This window comes from Pinus tabuliformis, chromosome J (assembly GCF_031772625.1).
Source record: "Pinus tabuliformis cultivar Carrire ecotype Pingquan chromosome J, CPIR1, whole genome shotgun sequence".
In the NCBI taxonomy this organism is placed as follows: Eukaryota; Viridiplantae; Streptophyta; class Pinopsida; order Pinales; family Pinaceae; genus Pinus; species Pinus tabuliformis.
This window is the reverse complement of record NC_142295.1, coordinates 1472103273-1472126177: the sequence shown is the minus strand read 5'-3', so window position 1 is coordinate 1472126177 and position 22905 is coordinate 1472103273. Positions and strand designations below refer to the sequence as shown.

The window sequence follows — 22905 nt, the reverse complement described above, 5'->3', positions numbered from 1 at the left end:
GGATGCCATTACTCTCAAGGCGAAGCCTTGATATGATGTTTGTCTAGAATGGACAAGATCCTGGCCTTCCAAACCACAAAGTTGGACGCTCCATCTAGCCTATCCTGATCTCTCAGCCCATTCATGGCCATCTCTCTGCTCTTCTTTGTCGACTCCTCCGAGTCTCTCTACTTCCCGCCTAGAAGTTCTCGGTTCGACTCCTGCTGAGTCTCTCTACTTCCCGTCTGGAAGTTCTCTTTTGGACTCCCTCTGAGTCCCGATTTCCCTCTTGGAAATCCTTTTGCCAACTGTCAAGTTGCTCCTCTCCGATCGTTTGTGCAACTGCAACACTGATCCGGATTCCTTGGCTAGAAACCTGCCTCGACAACAACTCCCTCTACCTTGGTCTTGCCCTATTAGGTACTGTTCTAACCACAGTATCGTAACAGCTTCGCTCCGCAAACTACCTATAGCCTCCTATGCCCCAGCAACTGAAGGATTGAGCCTCTTGGCTCTACACAATCCTGACACTGGCAAAACAACTCCCTCAACCAACTGCGTCAGCCCACCTGGCCTCTGCGTGAGCCTGTTTCTGCCCTCCTCAGCTTCAGTGCTACCTCTCTCTGGCCCAAACTGATGACGCAATCCCTTTGCGTCACTCCTTCCTCTGTCGCTTTTTGCAAGGATCAGCTCTGTCACTCGGGACAACTGAATCTGCTGCAAATGCTTTGCTAAGTTGATGCCTTCAGTTTTCAGGTGATCTGCAACCACGCTCTGATACCATGTTGAATGTTCTAAGTCTATCAGTTAGAAAATTAATATGTATTATGTTGGTTTATTTCCTCTACTTGTTTAAATTCAAACAAGTTATTTAATACATTTAAATACCGAATAAACACAATAAAGTCAATACATCTACAGATCATCAACTGAAAGAAAACAAGCACACAAGTGACACCATTATTTTTGGACAAATGTCCCCGAAAAATCCCAATGCAGGAAAATCGGTGCAGCTATTCAAAGGGTTATATTATTATGAAATCTATCTGAGTACAACTGGGTGCCTAACCGGCTCACCCGACAGAGAAAAATACATGGCAACAATACCTCTATATCCGGAAACAAGTATTCAGAAAACATGTCCCACGAAACCCTCTCTGGCACAACTGAAGCTCAACGCTTGCCCTTCTGGCCTCTGCGTCAGCCTTCTACTGACCTGCGTCAACCCTAGGACTCCCTGCGTCAGCCCTCTAAGGCACTGCGCAGCCTCTGGGACCCTCTTCATCACTCCAGCAGCCTCTGGGACCCTCTTCATCACTCCAGCAGCCTCTGCGTGGATGACGCAGTCCCTCTGGCCTCTGTGTTATCTCTGTTGGGCTTTGAGCAGCCTGGACTGGCTGCTGCTCTCGCTCTCTCTGTTTCTGCGCTAGTCTCTCAGTATTGTCTCTGCCTCTCTGCCTTGTAAGCTTGGACTGGTTGCTGCTCTCGCTCTCTCTATTTCTACGCGGGTCTCTTAGTATTGTCTTTGCCTCTCTGCCTCATACTCACTGCCCCTCGTTGCCGATCACTGATTCAACTTTTCTTAGCAACCCCGCTCTAGCCAAATGAATCACTGATCACTCTTGTGTGTTCTCCAACTGACCCTCAAGCCTCTTCTTATACTTTTCTCGTTGGTCCTTCAACAACAGAGATTAAATCTCTAATCAACGGCTAAGATTAGATTTGGCTTGATCCATGACTTTTGGAACCTTCTAACCCGGTTTTATATTAATACCCATTAATATTTTATTTTTCCTAAGTTTAGAGTTAGGAACTCTATTAAAAATATTAATTATTTTCATAACTCCCAAACCGGGTACAATCTATCCAAACCATTTCTAGGTCTTGGAGATCTCATGTGCTTTAGCCTCTCCACCAATTTTCATGGCTAGAGCACATCCAATGCTACCCCAAATCAACATTTAGATAGTCTCAGAAACTTCCTATGACCCTGTCATATGTTTCGTCACACCACTGTCCATGTACCATCCATCCTCATCGATAGTACCCTCCGAGAAATTCAAGCTGTAGATATGAACGAGTGCATTTGACAGATAAAGAAATCTCTTGAGACCTTGGCAACTCCTATTTTATTGAGCAAAAGGATTGATTACGAATCTTATATCGATGGACAAACTCAATTCGTTTCCCAAGCTGCTTGGTTCTCAAGATCTACCAATTGTCAGAATTTTACAAGGAAAGAAACAATCGAGAGATCATAGCAAAGTCCTCCTCTTCCAATCTCCTGGTGAGAGCATCTATCTCAGTAGAAATGGCAACACCAGTGACCTGCTTTCCTTTCTTCTTCTCGTCATCTCCCTTCTTTTTCATTGGACATCTCAACGAAAAATGACCCATCTCGCCACAGCTGAAACACTTGACTTTACTCAAGTCCTTCCTCTACTTACCCTTCATTCGTGCTACAAGTGCCATGTCATCCTCTGAAGCCCTCTTCTTCGGATGAAGATCCTTGTCTCGCAACTCTTCCTGAATGAAGTCGTCCCACATCCTATTCCAATCTGGCAACAATCGCTTTGATGAAGGGCTTCCGTTCCTCGGTGAACCCTTTCAAAGCAATACTCACCATATCAAAATCTGAAATAGTCACATCGACGACAACAAGCTCATCTTTGACCTGAGACAATCTCGTCAAATACAAAGTCACTCCTTCACCTTGTTGATTTTGGGTAGCATCGGATGTGCTTTAGCTCCGAACTTTTGTGGAGGGGATAGAAAACATCAGATCTCCAAAACCAGAAATAGTTTGGAAAAATTCCACCCGGATGAGGAGTTATTAAAATAACTAATATTTTTAATAGGTTCCTAAGTCTAAACTTAGGAAAATAAAATTATTAATGTGTATTAATAAGAATATGCGTGAGAAACTTCTAAGTGACAAGGATCAAGTCTGTTTTAATCTTAGTCGTCGATTAGGGACTTAATCTCGGTTGTTGATTCATCAACAAGAAAAGTATAAGAGGAGGCTTGAGGTTGGAGACACACTTGAGAGATCAGTTAGTTCGATTTTTTTGCGGTGAGGTTTGCTGAGAAGATCAAACTAGTGATCTGTCGCAGCAGAGGGGCAAGGATAGTTGAGATTGGAGGATCTTCTCCGGGACCTCGAATACACATCAGAGAGAGGCAGAGAGACGCCAAAGGAGGCAGCGCAGACCTAGGGAGGTTGATGCTGGGCCAGGAAGGACCCACGCATTTTCAGCGTAGGGGTAGAGCCACCCTCCAGCAAAAGTCCGAATTCAGCCGTGGAATAGCAGGATCAGCTGGGAAGGCTGACATCAGAGCTCTAAGAGGCGGAGGAGGCAACGTAGTGTTGATGCAATGTCACAGTGTGCTCCACGCAGGCCCACACAGCGACTGCGAAGGGGCAACGCAGTTGTAGCCGGGGACAGTTAGTCCAGTTGTCGAAACAGAGAGGTTTTGTCAAGTGAAGTGAGGTAATCTCACTTAGGTTTCTGCCAATATATTTTTATCTCTGTAACTAGATATCTGAGAGGGCATCCAGAGTTGTATTCAGAACTACTGCTTAATAATAGAAAACCCTCAAAGTTGTTGCACCAGTTTTCGCACATTGAGTTTTTCCGAGGACGTTTGTCCAAAAATAACGGTGTCCCTTGTGTATTTGTCTCATTCTATTTTCAGTTCGTGATCTATATGTATGTGTAGTATGCAATAGTGTTTTCATCATTGTTTAAATAATTAAATAACTTTTGAATATAAAAATAAGTAGGAGATGATAAGCAATGATTGCAGTAAGATTTCTCATGGGTAGATTCATAAATTTTTACATGGTATCAGAGCATTGCAGATCATAGGACACTGAAGACACCAACTGGGAGATCCAGAGAATTTGCTGAGAGAGGCAGTTGTCCCAAGTGACAACGTTGTTCCAAAGCCAGAGGTCAAAGGGAGAGTGACACAGTGCAGAAGAGGTGACGCAGAGGTTCACACAGTGCCTGCATCAACATTCTGAGCCAGGTGAGGGTGACGCAGTAGCTGGGAGGAGCCCACACAGTAACTGCGTTAGCGATCTAGGCCAACGTAGAAGCAGAGAGGGGCAGATCAGGCTCATGCAGAGCCACGTCATCTTTCCAGACCAGGAAGGAGTGACATAGTGGCCAGGAGGAGTTGATCTAGCTCACGCAGTGATTGCACAAACCCATAGGAGCTCAGATTCTTCAGTTGTTGAGGTTGGGGGAACAGAGCAGATTCGATCTGAGGAGCTGGTGGGATGTTGTTGTTGTTGGTGTAGAACAGTGTCTATGGAGACAGAGTCGAGGTAAAGGGAGTCACTACCTTGACAGATTTCTAGCCAAATAAATCTAGATCCGGGTTGCAACATTAAAAGAGGATTGGAGAGGAGTGATTTGACATTTGGCGGGAGGATTTCTATGAAGGAAATCAAGACTCAGAGGGAGTCTAAGGGAGCTTATTCCTTAGAGGATTTCTAGCACCAAAGAAATACAGATCCGAGTTTTGTTGGGGTAGTAGCGAAAGAGGGAGAAGAGAACTAGTTCGACATTCATTTGGCAAAGATGGCAGTCACATCTCTAGGAGAAGAGGCGGGGCGACATGGAGATGTAGTCGAGAGGACTACACATGGGCAAGATCCTTGAGGTGCCCAAACTCTTGGATCACATACGGTTACGGGAGCCCTTAATGACAATAGCAAAATGACGAGTGTCGGTTGGTGTGAGGTGTGATGGAGCAACAATGGCAGAGCTAGAGTGCCAAAGTCTGAGGCAACGCAGTGGATGTTGTAGCAGTGCAAGAGACACAAAGCAGTTTCCAGCAGCGCAATAGCAGTAGAGGTCAGCACAGATTAGCAGCAGAGGTAGCTTCAACATCACAAGACATCCATACTGACTAGCATGTCAGTTTTGGGTGAAGGTTTAGTTACTTACTCCTCAGTAACTGAGTTGCAGTGCAGTAGTTAGTAGTGGCAGTGCTATGGACAACATGAGGCAACATTTTAAGAGGGAGCTGTAGTACAGATGTAGCAATGGCAGTGGCAGTGCTATGGGCAGCATGAGGCAACATTTTGAGAGGGAGTTGTAGTATAGATGTAGCAGTGGCAATCACAGAGTCATGCGCAAAAATGCAGTGGATGAAGGGCATCAGGCCAAGCATTAGTAGCGCAGAGGACCGATGCAGTGGATCAGTGTAGTACTTATGTTGAGAAGTGTTACTAGAGCAAATTCCTTGCTCTAAATTGACTAGCATGTCAGTTTTGGGTGAAGGTTCAGTTACTTACTCCTTAGTAACTGAGTTGCAGTGCAACAGTTAGCAGTGGCAGTGCTATGGACAACATGAGGCAACATTTTGAGAGGGAGCTGTAGTACAGATGTAGTGGTGGCAGTGGCAGTGCTATGGGCAGCATGAGGCAACATTTTGAGAGGGAGTTGTAGTATAGATGTAGCAGTGGCAGTCACAGAGTCATGGGCAACAGTGCAGTGGATGAAGGGCATCAGGCCAAGCATTAGTAGCGCAGAGGACTGATGCAATGGATCAGTGTAGTACTTATGTTGAGAAGTGTTACTAGAGCACACTGTTGAGTAGTACTTATGTTGGGTAGCATCGGATGTGCTCTAGCTCCGAAATTTTGTGGAGGGGCTAGAACACATGAGATCTCTAAAACCCAGAAATCGTTTGGAGAAATTCCACCCGGATGAGGAGTTATTAAAATCATTAATATTTTTAATAGGTTCCTAAGTCTAAACTTAGGAAAATAAAAATATTAATGGGTATTAATAAGAATATGGGTGAGAAACTTCTAAGTGATGAGGATCAAGTCTGTTTTAATCTTAGTAGTTGATTAGGGACTTAATCTCAGCAGTTGATTCATCAACAGGAAAAGTATAAGAGGAGGCTTGAGGGTCAATTAGAGATACACATGAGAGATCAATCAGTTCGATTTTTTTGGGGCGAGGTTTGCTGAGAAAATCGAACAAGTGATCTGTTGCAGCAGAGGGGCAAGGATAGTTGAGGTTGGAGGATCTTCTCCGAGATCTCAAATACACCACAGAGAGAGGTAGAGAGACGCCAGAGGAGGCAACGTAGACCCAGGGAGGTTGACGCTGGGCCAAGAAGGGCCCACACATTTCCAGCGTAAGGGTAGAACCACCCTCTAGCAGAAGTCTGAATTCAGCCGGGGAGCAGCAGGATCAACCGTGAAGGCTGACGTCAGAGCTCCAGGAGGCAGAGGAGGCAGCACAGTGTTGACACAATGTCCCAATGTGCTCCACGCAAGCCCATGCAGCTATTGCGAAGGGGTAGTGTAGTTCTAGACGGGGACAGTTAGTCCAGTTGCCGGAACAGAGAGATTTTGTCGGGTGAAGTGAGGTAATCTCACTTAGGTTTCTACCACTATATATTTATCTCTGTAACTGGATAGCCGAGAGGGTATATAGAGTTGTATTCAGAATTACTGCTTAATAATAAAAAACCCTCAGAGCTGCTGCATCGGTTTTCCCACGTTGGGTTTTTCCAAGGACATTTGTCCAAAAATAACGGTGTCCCTTGTGTATTTGTCTCATTCTATTTTCAGTTCATGATCTGTATGTATGTGTAGTGTGAAATAGTGCTTTCATCGTTGTTTAAATAATTAAATAACTTGTTGAATATAAAAACAGGTAGGAGATGATAAACCAGTGATTGCAATAGGATTTTTGCTGGGTAGATTCATAAATTTTCACACACCCTATATCATCTTGGCAGACTTCAACTTATCCTTCAATACCAATACCCAGTTCTCGTTCTTATTCTAGAACAAATTTTGAACAGCCATCCACATCTCATTGGCAGTGTTATTCCTGGACAAATGAGGCCCTTCACACCATCAAGGATGATCAATCTCTCCCTTATATGCAAATCCTCGTACACTTCCAGTGCCTTTGGGTCAGTTGGCTTCTTGATGGCTTTCTCATCAAACTCCCAGATCCTATTGACCTGCAAGATCAACTTGATCATTTCCTTCCATGGACTATAGTTGGACAATCCCTCCAACCTACCCTCATACCAGATACCAGCCTGGAACTTCAACATTGTCACCTACAATATGACTAACTCCCTCTTAAGTTGTACTTCATTGTGCACAACTTTGATTCATTGACTTCCAAAGTAGCTCAGACACGCTCTCATACCATGTTGAATTTCCACAATATTGGGTCTAGGTTAGAATCTTAAAATCTCCAACACTACCAAACCAAGAATCTCAACAAGAACTACTTTGCATAGCGGAAAATATAAAACAGCAAATCACATATGCTCAAGTATACACAATTTTTAACAAAATTGTACAGTAATGTACAACCCAATCTTCGTTATATTAAACCAATCTGAATAATACAACAGTCTATGGTATACAAGATACCATGACAATCTTCGCTACAACTTCTATATCGTATCTTGTCCTATCGGCCCTTCGCTTCCGTACTGCTCTCTAGCTGCCCCTTAGTCCTTAAAAGACAACACATAGAGACTTGAGGAGGGCTGCCACCTAACACTACTGCAAATCACTTTTGCTGCATTTACACAGGTTGATCCAATCTGCTCTTCTAGGCTGGCCAATCCTTGAGCTCCAATCTGCCAATTTAGCAATCACTTTTGTCCTTCAATGTGCTGCACATTAGGCACTAAACTTCACCCAACCTTCAGCTCTCTTCGTCACTTCAAGATTGCTTGTCTAGGGCTACTTTGGGTGGCCAACATGCTGCCGTCCACCAGACCAATGGCACCCAACACTTCACTATAAGTTGTGCTCCTAATTAGGTCTCCAACTGCCCAAGTCGACCTCAACACATGGCACTTACAGGCTGTTCCTTCTGTCAGCCACTTGGCAAACACTGTCAATCAAGAAGGGACCAACCATACCCTTCCTTAACCATGGGAACTGTGCGCTATAATGCTGAGATAACTGTCTTGGTTAGGGCTTCTTCCATGCCCTAGACGCTGCTGTAACCTCCTGTGTTATGCTCCAGAACAGGCCTAAAAACTGCACTGTCCCTTCCTTTGAATGTGGCCTCCTCTCATGAGGCTATTCCACCTCTCAGCCTCCACAAACAAGGGCAGCACCTTTGCTGTTGCTTCAGAACAGCCTGCGGCCCTACCTGTAACAAAACACAGCCCTTAAAACAAGCCCACACAGCCCCAACCTCTCTCCAATTCACTCAGCCTCCCTTAAAAAGAACTTGGCCTCCATGCAGTGGCAAAACGGCCCTTATTCCACCCAAAACAGCTTCCTAAACCCCTGCTGTTCTTCCTCCTTGACCACGGCCCAATTTCAGAGATGAATCCTTGACTTGTTTGTACTTGGATGAGTGAAATAACACTCTCCTCACCTTCGATTTATACACCTATAGAAAGGCTCCTCAAAACGTCATTCCAGGGCATGTAGAACTGTCATATGGCTTATTATCTTCAAGCCGACCTAGACTTCTCTTGTACAAACCCAGCCATATACTTCAAAAATTCATATCTCCATTTCTACAACTCGGAATCGGGTGATCTTCTCCCTCCTCCTCTCCCTCTCTCTCTCTCTCTCTCCCCCTCTCCCTCTCCCCCTCTTCTAACTCTCTTGTCAGATTCGTCTCGACGTGAGCTATCATCCTCATCCATCACATGTTGAAATGTGCTCATGGTTTTGGCCCAAGTCACGATGGGTACAAAACCCCAACCTTGGGTTCCAAACCCACAGGTGACTCTTGTGGTGCTCCACCCTCCAAAACCTGAAACCTAGGGCTTGGAGTACCTCCCAGCTACTCAAAAATCAACAAGAAAAGGGAAAAACAACCCTTAGAAAATTCCTGCATCTGAGAATGCAGCAGAAAAGTCACTGGAGAAAGTCATTTAATTAAAATTAAGGTGTTTTCCATTCAAGAGAGAGTTTGACATGCCACTGTTTAAACTATAAATTTTATTTCATGCTGTGAAACAGGGCCTGATTAACTTTCCTTGTATTAAATGATATCTTCTAGGTCCCCTTCTTAATTTATAAGAAGGCAACCTACTAACATCTATAAAATTAAAAATTAAAATGTTATAGTAACTTAGACTAGACATAAGCTGAGACATACCTTGAAGAAGGATGAAAAAGAGAAGCACAAAACCATCCTTGTGAGCATCCAATCATCGCATAACTTCCCTGTAGAAAGACACTATAAAGAAATGAGCTGTCCACTATCTCAGAACAATAATTTGAGCATAAATACAATATAAATCATCACAACCTGATTCAATGTTGCATGTATCTTACATATTGAAGGAGATCCCTCGTAACACGCTAAGTCCAAAAAAAGTTACACATATAGGGCACTGATGATCATGTCAAAGTGTTGAATGCCCTAAAAGCTGAAGCAGCTACATGGAAGGTCAATAGGACTATGGTGCATACCAAATTACTGATACAATCTTGTGATTGCTTCTCAATGTGCATATTACAATAGGACTATGTTACAAGGGTTCAATATGCTCCCAATGCAAGACCTCACCTATATTTGTCAAAACCCCCTCTCAACATAAGGCTTGTCTGCAGCAACGAAACATTTTTTCCAGGCCATAAGAATAGCAATAATTTCTGAGCAAGAGCCTAAAAAGGTATGCCTTTTATGTGGCAGAAAACTCGTGATAGCCAGGACTTAAAAAATGTGCCTCTAGAAGCAGGTAGTGGTCAAATGACAAGAACATACCAAGTGAGACAAACAGACCCCATGAAGATAGCAACTCGAGCAGAACATATTTATGCACAAAATGACAGAAAATGTAAACCACCCAAACTCACATGAAAGGGACAGATCAAGCAGTAATAAGGCTTGTCTGCAGCAACGAAACATTTTTTCCAGGCCATAAGAATAGCAATAATTTCTGAGCAAGAGCCTAAAAAGGTATGCCTTTTATGTGGCAGAAAACTCGTGATAGCCAGGACTTAAAAAATCTACCTCTAGAAGCAGGTAGTGGTCAAATGACAAGAACATACCAAGTGAGACAAACAGACCCCATGAAGATAGCAACTCGAGCAGAACATATTTATGCACAAAATGACAAAAAATGTAAACCACCCAAACTCACATGAAAGGGACAGCTCAAGCAGTAAACTTCAAAGGTTGAGAGTAAAGGTATGTAGTGGAAAAGAAGAAAGCAGCACTGGAATGGGGAATTTCACGCTGACTTTTAGGACAGCTCTAAGTTCAATTGTACTTCACAGAAACTGCAAAATAGAGAGGCAATTCCTTCTTCCTCAGAAAAATTCCACCATTTAAGTATATTCCACTGCCACTTGCAAATAACAGAGCAGTCAGGAGAAAAAAGGAACAAGAGACACAGCAATCAGAAGTTGAGAAAGACAAACAGAGGGTTTGGTGAACGATGGTTGGCAACAGGAGGGAATAAAATGGAAAACAGAAGACCAATTCTCTGAATAATGTCACTATTCAGATTTCCAAGAAAAATCAGCTGCACCTTATATTGACCAAGATGGGTTCATATCAGTCCCCAGAAACCTGATGTACTGTTTCTACAAGAACGAAAAGATACAAGTTGTGGGTTAAAGGATTTTTCTGATCTTATTTGGAATGGTTTTGAGTGGTCCACTAAGCATGATATAGATAGGTCATTCTGTGGAATCATCCCTTGTTTATCTCAGACCCCAGAAACCTGATGTACTGTTTCTACAAGAACTAAAAGATACAAGTTGCTGGTTAAAGGTTTTTTCTGATCTTATTTGGAATGGTTTTGACTGGTCCACTAAACATGATATAGATAGGTCATTCTGTGGAATCATCCCTTGGTTAGCATCCAATATTCTTGCAAAGTGGTAGGATAAGATGCCAAAGGCTTTTGGTGTATAATAACTGATCCTAAATATACTTTTGGACCTTGATTTCTGTTGGGAATGGTGTAATCTTCACATGGAACACCTCATATTGTGCCATTGATGCATTTTTCTTCACATTAATTAGGGCTGAGGCCATCATTATTGTAATTCTGGGTTATGGTTAGGGCCAGCCTAGTCAACTTTGATATGTAGGGTGTCAACTTTGATATGTAGGCTCAAAAACCCTCTTAGGGATTGCACCCAACTTGTGTGGGCCTTGTTACCAACCAATGTGTATGGTAACTATGGGGATAATCCATGAATATCTAAGAGTGTAGGACTTAAACATGAGAAGCATATTGAAGTGCCAAGTGGCGAAATTTATTCTACTTACATTCAAGTAATGAATGAAGAGGCCACAGAATTGAAGCTTTCTGTAGACACTGGAAAAGGTAAGAAACTGCCACTTTGCAAAGCTTTGGGATATTGAACTCCTTGGCAAGAACCCAGAGTTGGAACACCTTGAAGTAGCCATGATAATTCGGAAAATATGATATGCTGAAGATGATAGTGATTCGGTACATGTCAAAGCTTAGGCCACAATACGGAATCACTACAAGGGACTTCGGGATTATAACAACATGAAACAGCACCTCTTGATTGAGTATTTCAGACCTGCAAGGGCAGCCCATCAAGCATCATCCAAAAGTAGGTAATTCCAGGCTTGTTTCGGTTCAGAGATGAGGATGATATTGTAGTTAGAGATGTGGAAAACGCTTCCCATCCAAAAGATAGAATGTACTTGATAAAATAAAAGGAGTATGAGCTAAGTCACCGGATTCGCTCCGGCCCCCTCCCCCCCAACATGTCACAAATCCATCGTTTCGGACACAATTCTCAAACGACACATGTCCGATTCGAAGCTAGAAAGTGTCATAGAATTGGAATTCATGCCCTACAGGAATCTGATTCGTGCCCACAAAGAATCGTGATTTTCAGACACATGCCCGCCAAAAAGTGACCCACGGACATGATAAAAGCCGGAATTGGGCCACTTTTGCTCATTTGCAATCGTTATTTGGGAGTTGTGGGACAGAGGGAGTGACCAGCAAAGGAGATGGGCATGTTTTGGAGGTGATTCAAGCTACAGATGTGTGGATTTCCCTTCCACATTTTTTCTAGCTTTGCTACAGCAGTCTGCCTGCCCATTTTCTCTACATTTTTTCTTTATTTTTACAGCAGTCATGACTCAATCAAGGGCAGCACGGAAGGGGGGGAAAGGAGGGGGGGATATCCACATTGGTAACACCACCCCTCTTTCAATTTCATCAGGGTTTGTCAGTGTTCCATTTGTTGGAAGTGGGGCTGCACCAGCAGCTTCAAATGTTGAGAGAAACACCAATTTAGCAAGACAACAGACTCAAGATAGTAAATATCCCTTGTGGAAGTATGTTACAAGAGATCAAGGGCCAGGGAGCAAGTTAAAGGGAGGATACAATGTTCTTTGGAAATGCAACACCCAATTCAAGAGCACCTATTTCCGTGTGAAAGCACATTTGTTGGGCATACCGTCTTGTGGAATTGGAGCATGTTTAGGAGTGACTACATCTAAGAGGAAATAATTAGAAAGAGAGGCCAATGTTGGTGTGGCAATGGTAGTTGCATCAACTAAGAAAAACAAGGATGAGATCTCCTTCCATTCTTGAGGAAAGGCCGTGTCAGTTATCCATTTGGGAGTTCCGGTGGGCCTGCAAGTCAAGCAGCAGCAAGGAGGGAACTTGGTATAATGGACAAGACATTTCAGCAAGAGAGTTGGGAAGAGAATGATATCCCATTTCCTTTTTTCTATCTCAACTTCCTATATTTTAATGTTGCATGATCACCTTTATTTATTGAGATGTGTCGAGCTCTAATTCAAGGGGCTCCATCAGGGTATGTGCCTCCTGGGTTAGAGAGGCTTAGAACTACATTGTTGAGTAAGGCAAAGAAGTTGGATAAAATGCTTGAGCATATTAAATCAACATGGTCAACATTTGGGGTTAGTATTGTTTCTGAAGGATGACCAGATGTAGTAAGCCATCCACTCATCAACTTCATGGTGTCTTCCTCGAATGGACCAGTTTTCTTGAAAGCAGTAGATGTGCCTGGAAAATTCAAGGATGCACAATATATGGGTGAGTTCATTAATGTTATTGAAGATGTAGGCGTTGATTCTTGTGTGCAAATCATTACAGACAATGCACATATTTGCAAGGTTGTTGGCATAATTGTCAAAGCTAAATATCCACAAATATTTTGAATGACTTGCATTGTCCATTCCTTGAATTTAGCACTTAAATCTATTGCTTTTGATGTACCTTGGATTGGAAATCTTATTGAGGATCCATGAAATATTTGCAACCTTGTACAAAATCATACCAACGCCCTCACAATCTACAAAAACTACACACATCTATCAATGTTGAAGACTGCAGATACACGGTTTACCTCTGGATTCATCGTGCTGAAGAGGTCGAGGGAGGTCAAGACCACTCTTGGGGCCATGGTTATTTTAGAGTTTTGGTCTTTGTGGAGAAAGATAGATCAAGCATCCTCAAAAATAGTCAATGACACAATGTTAAATGATGTTTGGTGGGAGAGGTTAGATCTTACTATTAAGATCATGGACCCTATCATTGCTTTGTTACAATTTGCAGATACAGACCAACCAATCCTAGGAGAGGTTTATGAGGGATGGGATTCCATGATTGAGCCTGTGAGGACCATTATTTTTTAGAGTGAGTGCCCTGAGTATGAGACATCAGCGAAGGCCTTCTTCACCACCATATAGGATATTCTTGTCAACAGGTGGGACAAGAATTGCACACCATTGCATTGCTTGGCTCACTCATTGAATCCAAACTATTATAGCCATGAGTGGTTAAATGGTGGGCCTTCAACTAGATTCCCTCCTCACATGGATGGTCAGATTTCACAAGGGAGGAAGATGCATTGAGACAGATGTTTCAGGATAGAGCATCCCTTGATGAGGTGGAGGATGCATTTGCAGATTTTTCCACTAGCACTGGGCGATTTGTAGGCTATTATGTTATAAGAGACAGGGGGACCACGAAGCCCTATTCTTGGTTGGCAACTTCTGGGTCAACATGCCCTCCACTACAGCAGTTAGCCATGAGGCTCCTCTCTCAGGTTACTTCGTCCTCTTGTTGCGAGAGGAATTGGAGCACATACGAGAATCTGTATAGTTTGAAGAAGAGCATGCTTTAGCAGTCTAGGGTAGAGACAAGGGTGTATGTGCACACTAACCTTCGTCTTGTTTACAGGCAAAGAGAGGAGTGGTTGAAGGAAAAGACAAAGATGTGGGGATGTGTTTCCTGATGATACGGGTTTGGACAACAATGTTGAGTTGGCATTGGCCAACTTGGATCTTAATAACCTAGTGCTAGAGCCTCTCACTTTTGATGATGGTGAGGCTCAAGGGATCATCCTCCACACCAACAGATGCAAAGATTACATTGGATACAGAGGACGATCCAAAAGAGAGTAGTGGTGGTACTGATGTTGATTTTGATGATGATGAGCTATAGGCATAGCCTATAGCCTGTTGGAATCAACCTATGAGATTTTTCCTTCCTATTCTACGGTTTCAGGTTCTAGTGTATACCTTGTTTTGTATTTGCTATTTTCCATTGGCATTCCTAGTCATGATTCTTAGGGACTCAGCACCTATGTAATACATTTTGATTTTGATGACTTAATGAGAAGACTATAGTTTATGCTTAATTTCTATTTGTAAACTTGTATCATTGATGAATCATGATTGTATGCATAATGTTACAAACTTACAGTGTACATGTATGAATCTATGATTAAATTTGTTACTAGTATTATCATGAGAATTTGTGTAATACCATAATATGATATATCTATTAATATTTTTAATATATCAATTATATAATATATATAGTATATAACGTGTCCTACGTGTCCTATTCCACAAGATCTTCATGTCTTGTGTCGAACACTTGTATTTCTGTGTCCTATGTCCCTGTGTCAGGTTACTTAGAGTATGAGGTAATTGAGATCATTAAGGGCAATCTTTGGGTTAATCCCTTGAAATATTGATAGTAATCATAGGTGCAGTGGTAATCTCCTCCATATGTAGATGATCTTGAAACATAACCAAGTCTACAAACAATGTGACCTAATCCTGTACACAACAATAATTTTGTCCACAGAATACCAAAATTCATGTGGAGGGGAAGAAGGCACTCTATAAATATATCTGTGTTATGTTGGAAAACGAATGTTCCCCCAACCTCCCAAGATGTTGAATAGGTCTGACATTAAACACATAGGTCAGATTGAGTAGGTGTTGAAATTTTTAAGTCTAACACATTAGAAATCCCTACTGCATTATCTAGTTTACTTTCTCCAACTTGTTCATTCCATTAACAAGTTATTTATAAATATAAACACTGAAATAAACACAAACGCAGCCTTAACTCGTATATAGATCAGCGACTAAAATAAGTGAGACAAACACACAAGGGACACCGTTATTTTTGGACAATCGTCCCCGGGAAAACCCAATGCAGGAAAATCGGTGCAACAGATATGAGGGCTTTATTATTATGTAGTTTCTAAATACATTTAGGGTGCCAGAAATGGCTAACCCAAGAAAGAATGCTCTCGACAATAGTACCTCTCCTCGGAGACAAATATTATGGCCAATCAATCCCCGGAAGAACGATCCCACAACAACAATTGCAGCTCCTTAGCCGGATAGCGAAAGCTGCTCCAAGCTTCTCTATTGCTCTGCATCACTCTGCAGGGACTACATCACCCTTCTTGGCTTACCAGCACTCAATCTGCCCCACGAAACCTTCCGGCGCTACCTCTTGACCCTGTGTCAACTCTGCTAGCCTCTATGCAGCTACTAAAGCCTCTGCGTTAGCCCCTTGGCTCTCTACGTCAGCTCTTAGACACTTTGCATCACCCACGCTGGCCTCTTCAGCATTTGCGTTGCTCCCAGTTGCCTCTACGTCAGCCTCTCCAGGCTCTGCACTGTCTCTCTGGCACTATCTCTGCCTCTTTGCTATGTATTCTCGGCCTCGTGTTGAACTGCCCCTCGTTGCAACAAATCACTCGCTTGATTCTCTCAACATAACCCCACTCCAGAAAATCGAACTGACTGATCAATTTGATATATCTCCAATTTACCCTCAAGCCTCCTCTTATACTTTTCTTGTTGAGTCTTCAACGACCGAGATTAAGTCCCTAATCAACGGCTAAGATTAGATTTGGCTTGATCCATGTCATTTAGAACATTCTCACCCAGTTTTATATTAATACCCATTAATATTTTAATTTTCTTAAGTTTAGACTTAGGAACCCCATTTAAAATATTAATTATTTGAATATCTCTCCAACCGGGTGGAATTTCCCCAAACCATCTCTGGGTCTTGGAGATCTTATGTGCCTTAGCCTCTCCACCAATTTTCATGGCTAGACCACATTCGATGCTACCACAAATCAACACTCCCATCGAAACATCACACCGATCCTCTGCACCGATACCTGTGCTGATGCTTGGCCTGTTGCTTCACATCATGCGCACTGCTGCTTCATGTATTGCCGCCCATGACACTGCCACTGCCACTACTAACTGTTGCACTACAACTCAGTCGCTGAGAAGTAGGTAACTAACTTCTCGAGAATACTGACATCCTAGTCAGTCTGGAAGCCACGTGAAACTGAAGCTGCCTCTACTGCTATCTTGTGCTCCCACTACTGCCACTACGCTGCTGCATATAGCTCTGTGTCTCTCGCACTGCTGCACCCTCCACTACGCTGCCTCAAATTTCTGCACCCAAGCACTGTCTTACTGCTCCACTACACTTTGTTACTCCTAGTTTGTAGTCCTCCTGACTACAACTCGATGTCTCCCCACCTCTTCTCTAGAGGTGCATGAGCACTCATGGCACAATCGTCATCAGTCTTGACCTCTTTCTGTGCCTTAGCTAGAGCTGCCTTGGAGTCAGAAGCCTCTCCTTTGTTTTTCTTCCTAGAACACTGGGATGCATAATGTCCCGGCTCCCCACAATGGAAGCACTTCACCTTGGAGATGTCATTCTTCTTCCTCTTCCCTTGTTGCCCGCAAATGCTAGAATTGCATCCTCCTCCTCTGTTGGAATTTCGAAGTCTAACACGTTAGAAACCCTTCATGCACTTTACTGATTTATTCCTACCTACTTGTTCTATTAATAAACAAGTTATTTACCATGTAAATACTGGAAATAAATACAAGTACATGCTCAACACATTACAGATCATCAACTGAAGGAAATAGAAACAAGCACACAAGTGACACTGTTGGTTTTGGACTAATGTCCCCGGAAAAGCCAATGCGGAAAAATCAATGCAGCTATTTGAGGGTTTGAATTATTAAGCAGTTTCATAATACAATCTGGGTGCCAAATCCGGCTCACCCAACAGAGAAAAATCTCGATAGTAATACCTCTCTAAAGAAGATATTTCGGTTGAAACCCCGGATAGACACTCTAGCAGCTCCACAACTCCAATCGGCCCCACGAAACCCCAACGTCAGCCTCTAGGGACTGCGTCAGCCTCTCTCTAGGCCAACGTCACTCTGGCTTGGCCTGCACCACCCTCTGGAGGCACTACGTCAGTCCTTTGGCCCATTGCATCACCCACACTGGCCCTCTGTGGCACTGCATAGCTCCTGGCTGGCTCTGGGTGAACCCTTGGCTATTTCTGCGTCCCTCTCTGCAGATACTGCGCTGATCCTCCCGATGTTGTCTCTGCCTATCAACTTCTATATTCACTGCCACTCAGCTACACCTTTGGTCACTCTCTCAACTTTCTCAGCAAACCCGGCCCTAGAAAGTCGAAATTTTGATCTCTTGGTGTGTTCTCCAAGTGACCTCAAGCCTCTTCTTATACTTTTCTCATTGACAAATCAACGGCCAAGATTAAGTCCCTAATCAATGGCTAAGATTAGATTTGGCTTGATCCATGACTTTTGGACCATTCTAACACAGTTTTATATTAATTCAAATTAATATTTTATTTTCCCTAAGTTTAGACTTAGGGATTGTTAAGTTATGGTATGTTCCATGCTTAGAGCAGTGTACTTTTCTTTCTTATTATTATCCATAGATTAGCAATCACATGTACATTAAGTAAAGTACAGACAGAACATTAAGCGATCGACAGAAAACAAGCTAAGACAAGAGACACAAGATGTGGCAGCTAGCCAGGGACAAACCCCAATATAGGGAAACCATTTGATCAAATCTTCTTTTATCTTCAATAATTCAGCAGAGAGAAATAGCAAAAAAATCTGATTTACATCAGCAGCAGCAAACCCTAGATCAACCCTAAACTAGGGCAGCCAATATCTTGCAAACCGACCATTAGATCACCTTAATTCCTTCACCTACTGCAATCCAGAGAGAGAGAATGATGGTCAACGCTGGTCAAATTTCTGATCTGCAGTTGCAGCCCTAAAATCTGCGTCCTTCCACACGTGTGAGAGAAGAGTCCTTTCTGCACAGGAGAGAGAAGAGACTCTTTCAGCGCAGGAGAGAGAGATGTGATGAGAGTGAAGTGTCCAAATGAGGAGAATACTCCTTGTATTTATATGCAAAACATTGGGGTTGAATAGATGCGATTGTTGGGCTTCTGAGCCTAGATAAGTTGCTGGCCGACATTGCCAATTAGTCCATAATATAAATAAATTCATATCTCCATAAATACTTATCGGAATCGGATGATATTTAGATCAATCCTACACCTCTCGACGAGAGGAATCCAAGAAAAATATAATGAACCATGAATAAGGTGACCCATATGAAGTTTGGCCCTAGTTACGAATTTTAATACTCCCTCTCAACTAGGGAGAACTTCATCTGCAATCTGTCAGACTGTCACTGCTATCCATCCATCAGATGCATTGTCCTGTATGGCTTGACCCTTCTTGCTCTACTCTGCTTTGCTCGAATTAAGAAGAAGAAGAAATGATCGAGGATGTATCATACCATCCTCCACTGACCCGAAGTCAGTCTCAGAGTGTGTACCACTCTCACTGGTCCCAGACTAGTATCATTGATCCTAGATCAATGAAGATCATCCTAGCATAGGGAGTACGGTAGATACAACGATGTGTCCATCGGTACTACTATGGTCCCTATCCTCATTTCCTTGCTCGTTGATGAGATGAGAGGTACTTCCCATGAGTCCCAGATTGCATGGGTAGGATGCCTCGACAAGAGAACTAATCATCTTGTCCACAGGAGAGTGAATCATCCTGTCCCACAGGAGAGCGAATCATCTTGTCCACAGGAGAGCGAATGATCCTGTCCACAAGAGAGCGAATCATCCTGTCCCACAAGAGAGCGAATCATCCTATCCACAGGAGAGCGAATCATCCTGTCCACAATTGCCATGGAGAACACATCATCCATGCCCATAGGAGAACTAATCATCCTGTTCCATAGTCACCATGGGGTGTCACAGGAGAAGGTTGAACCTTTTACCCTATACCAAGTGCACCAACAGGGGATGGTGAGTCACCCTATGGTCATGTGTCGCTTCAAGAAGTACCCCGCGCCCCGCTGGAGCTCCCAAAGCTCAGTACATCATACTTGACCCTCATCGGAGGGTCTCTGAACAACACCAAGTCATTCTCGGAAAGTCAGGAATTTGACCTTTCCTAGGGGCTTTGTCAAAATGTCGGCAACCTGTGCATATGTACCAATATGTTGGAGCCTTATTGCTCCTCGCTGCACCATATCTCGAATATAGTGGTACGGGATTTTCTGATAAACGGATCCCGCTTTGGTTGTCACATAGAATTACGGTGGTATCCAATGTAAATCCAAATAGCTCACTAAAGAGCTTTCGCAGCTAGACTACCTCGTAGGAGGCCACGCTAGCGGCAATATACTCTACCTCGGCGGTGCTCAAAGCCACCGATTTCTGCTTCTTGCTCATCCAGGATATCGAAACAAATCCCAAGGAGAAACAGCACCCGGAAGTACTCTTAGAATCCACCACACTGCCTGCCCAATCAGCATCAGTATATCCAAGTAGTCTCACATCTCTGGCAGTGTATCTTAACCCGTAAGTAATTGTGCCACGAAGATATCTCAACAGATTCTTGGCACCAATCTATTGTATGTGGTGAGGTTCAACCATATGTTGACTCAACGCGTTGATTGCAAAGCATATGTCTGGACAGTAGTTCACTAAGAACATTAATGCTCCGATGAGTTGACGATACTCGGTGGCATTTCGTAAAACAGGTCCAGCAGCACTACCGCTTAACTTTTTGAAGTCAAGCTCCATCGGGGTAGTTATAGGCTTGCAGTCCACCATACTAAATCTTTCCAATATTTTCACCACATATTTCCCCTGAGATAGGAAAATTTCCCCTAGCTTCTGCTAGACTTCCAGTCCTAGGAAATAGTGCATAAGTCCTAGGTCTTTCATCTCGAACTCAGAAGCCAGCTCCCTCTTACATTTGTGAATGAGAGGGTATGCACCTGTTAGAAAGAGGTCGTCAACATACAGCACCAGTATGAAAGGTTTGTCATCTTCAACCTTAAAGTAAAGGTTGGGATCGGCTTTACTCCTAGTGAATCCTAGCTTCATCAAGTAGCTATCGATCCTCTCATACCATGCTCGGGTTGCTTGCTTCAACCCATAGAGGGTCTTCTTCAACCTGCACACATGAGATTTTCGATCATAAATCTCAAATCCTGCAGGTTGCTCCACATAGACCTCTTCTTTGATTGAACCATGCAAGCATGCAGTCTTAACATCCATCTGATGTAGTTTCCATCCTTGTGAAGCCACAAGGGCTATGATGGAGCGGATGGTGGTATATTTGGCAACAGGTGCAAATATCTCATCATAGTCTATACCTTCCTTCTGGGAGAAGCCACGAGCGACAAAATGAGCCTTATACTTTTCCGTACTTCCATCAGCTGCATGCTTTATCTTGTAAAGCCATTTAGAAGCGACAATTGTCTTATCCAGGGGTCTGGGAACCACTTCCCAGACATCATTCCTCATAATAGACTCATATTCTTCGGTCATAGCATCCTTCCATACTTGATGCTTGACGGCATCTAAGAATGATGAAAGCTCATTTTGAATGATCGTGCTCATGATGGTCAAGTATCCTTGATACCTGTTTGGTTTCGTACTTTCACGGAAGGTTCCTTGGGGTGCAGCATGTCCTTCAGCATCATCAAGTGTCCCCCTAAGCCATGAAGGCCTCTTCCTAGAAGAGGAAGGCTTAGGTGGAGGAGGATCAATAAGATCCATGGGTTCTTCCACATCAGGCATTGTTTCATCATCTTTTTCTTTCGGTTCCCTAATGTCAGCTTCTTGAGAGCTCCTCACAGTAGGAAGATTGTTCACCTTGGTGAGAGCCATATCTTCATCAAAGGTGACATCATGACTAATCACGACTTCCCTTTGACCAGCTACATAGATTCTATAGCCCTTAGTATTTTCACTATAGCCCACGAAGATTCCTTTCTTTCTGGATGCACCCACTTTGTTCCTTTTCTCTTTCGGCACATGAAAATATACAAGGCTTCCAAAAATTCTAAAATGAGATACGTCAGGTTTCTTACTGGTGAGCATTTCTTCGGGAGTCTTGGAACCCAATGCTTGATGGGGGCACCGGTTTTGTACATATACAACGGTGTTTGCAGCTTCGGCCCATAGAAACTTTAGAAGTCTTTGATCATGGAGCATAGCATGAACAACTTCCACAATCGTACGGTTCTTCCTTTCTGCCACACAATTATGTTCAGGAGTGTATGGTGTAGTAGTCTCCCTCTTAATGTCGGCCTCTTTACAAAAGTCATGAAACTCATTACATTCATGTTCAGTCCCATTATCAGTCTTTAAGATCTTGATCTTCTTTTCAATTTGATTCTCAATTAAGGCTTTGAAGTGTCGAAACCAGGAGAACACTTCATCCTTCTTTTTCAAGAAGTATATCCAAGTCTTACGAGAATAGTCATCTGTAAAAGTGAGGTAATATGAATATCCTCCCAAGGAGTTCAAGGCATCATACCAGATATGTCTGAGTGAACTAACTGTAATATATCAGACGTCTTGCTTTCACTCGAGGGGAATGGTCCCCATTTTAGCTTTCCTTCAGCACATCTGGGACATACACCTTCTTGCTCTAATCTGAACTCGGGCATCCCAGTCACCATTTTTCTTACATCACGTAGAGCTTTATAATGAAGGTGAGCAAACCTCCGATGCCATAGTTCGGACTGAAGAGATGTGTCACAAGACATGACACCTAGCAGACTTCCTCCGACCTGATATAATGAATCAACTCGAAACCCAAGAGTGAAGGCATCTTTAATATTGTTTTTCCATACACGTACCTTGCCATTGCTGAAAGCCACCTTGTAGCCTTTGTCTTCCATTGCCGAAATGGACACCAGGTTCTTTTTGAGATCAAGTACATATAATACATCCTGTAGGTGGATTGTATTACCTTGATTTAATTTAAAAGAGACATTGATTTAATTTAAGAGCTATAACCCTACTGCAAAAACACTAATTTTTGCCACATGTGTGAAGAGAAAATACCCAAAACCAGTGCTAGACTTCTTCGCTCTTCTTTCCTTTCACTTCGCTGGTTATCAGACTACTTTTTGTGATCTTCGCTCTTCTTCCTATTCCAGATTGCTTTACCGAAATTCTTGTCTCCAAATGATGGTCAAACTGCCTATATATAGTGGCCTGCCCATCAAATACGCCGACTTCTCCTAGTGACAAGGCCGACATGCCTTTCTAGAAATTTCTTTAGGCCGACTTGAAGGTGAGTTGTGACAAGATCTTGGAGGATAATCAAAATAAATTTTTACAATGTGTAACATGTCTTTAATACATGATAATGACTCCTTAGACTCTATGACTTGATGACCAACCCTAAAGGCTCACAATGGGAGCCTTAAATAAAATAAAATTCCTTGATTATGGAACTCATGAGTCAAGTG

General features: G+C 42.9%; 1 protein-coding gene across 6 annotated transcripts in view; it reads right to left on the bottom strand.

Moving 5' to 3' along the window:
• Nucleotides 1-22905, bottom strand: part of LOC149232931 (diacylglycerol kinase 5-like) — a 249309-nt gene that overhangs the window by 37482 nt on the left and 188922 nt on the right. For all 6 annotated transcript variants that reach the window (XM_089379561.1, XM_089379558.1, XM_089379560.1 and 3 more), the window contains one exon: nucleotides 9108-9175. In XM_089379561.1, the coding sequence (XP_089235687.1) occupies nucleotides 9108-9175 (68 nt within the window). The remainder of the gene's footprint in view (nucleotides 1-9107; nucleotides 9176-22905) is intronic.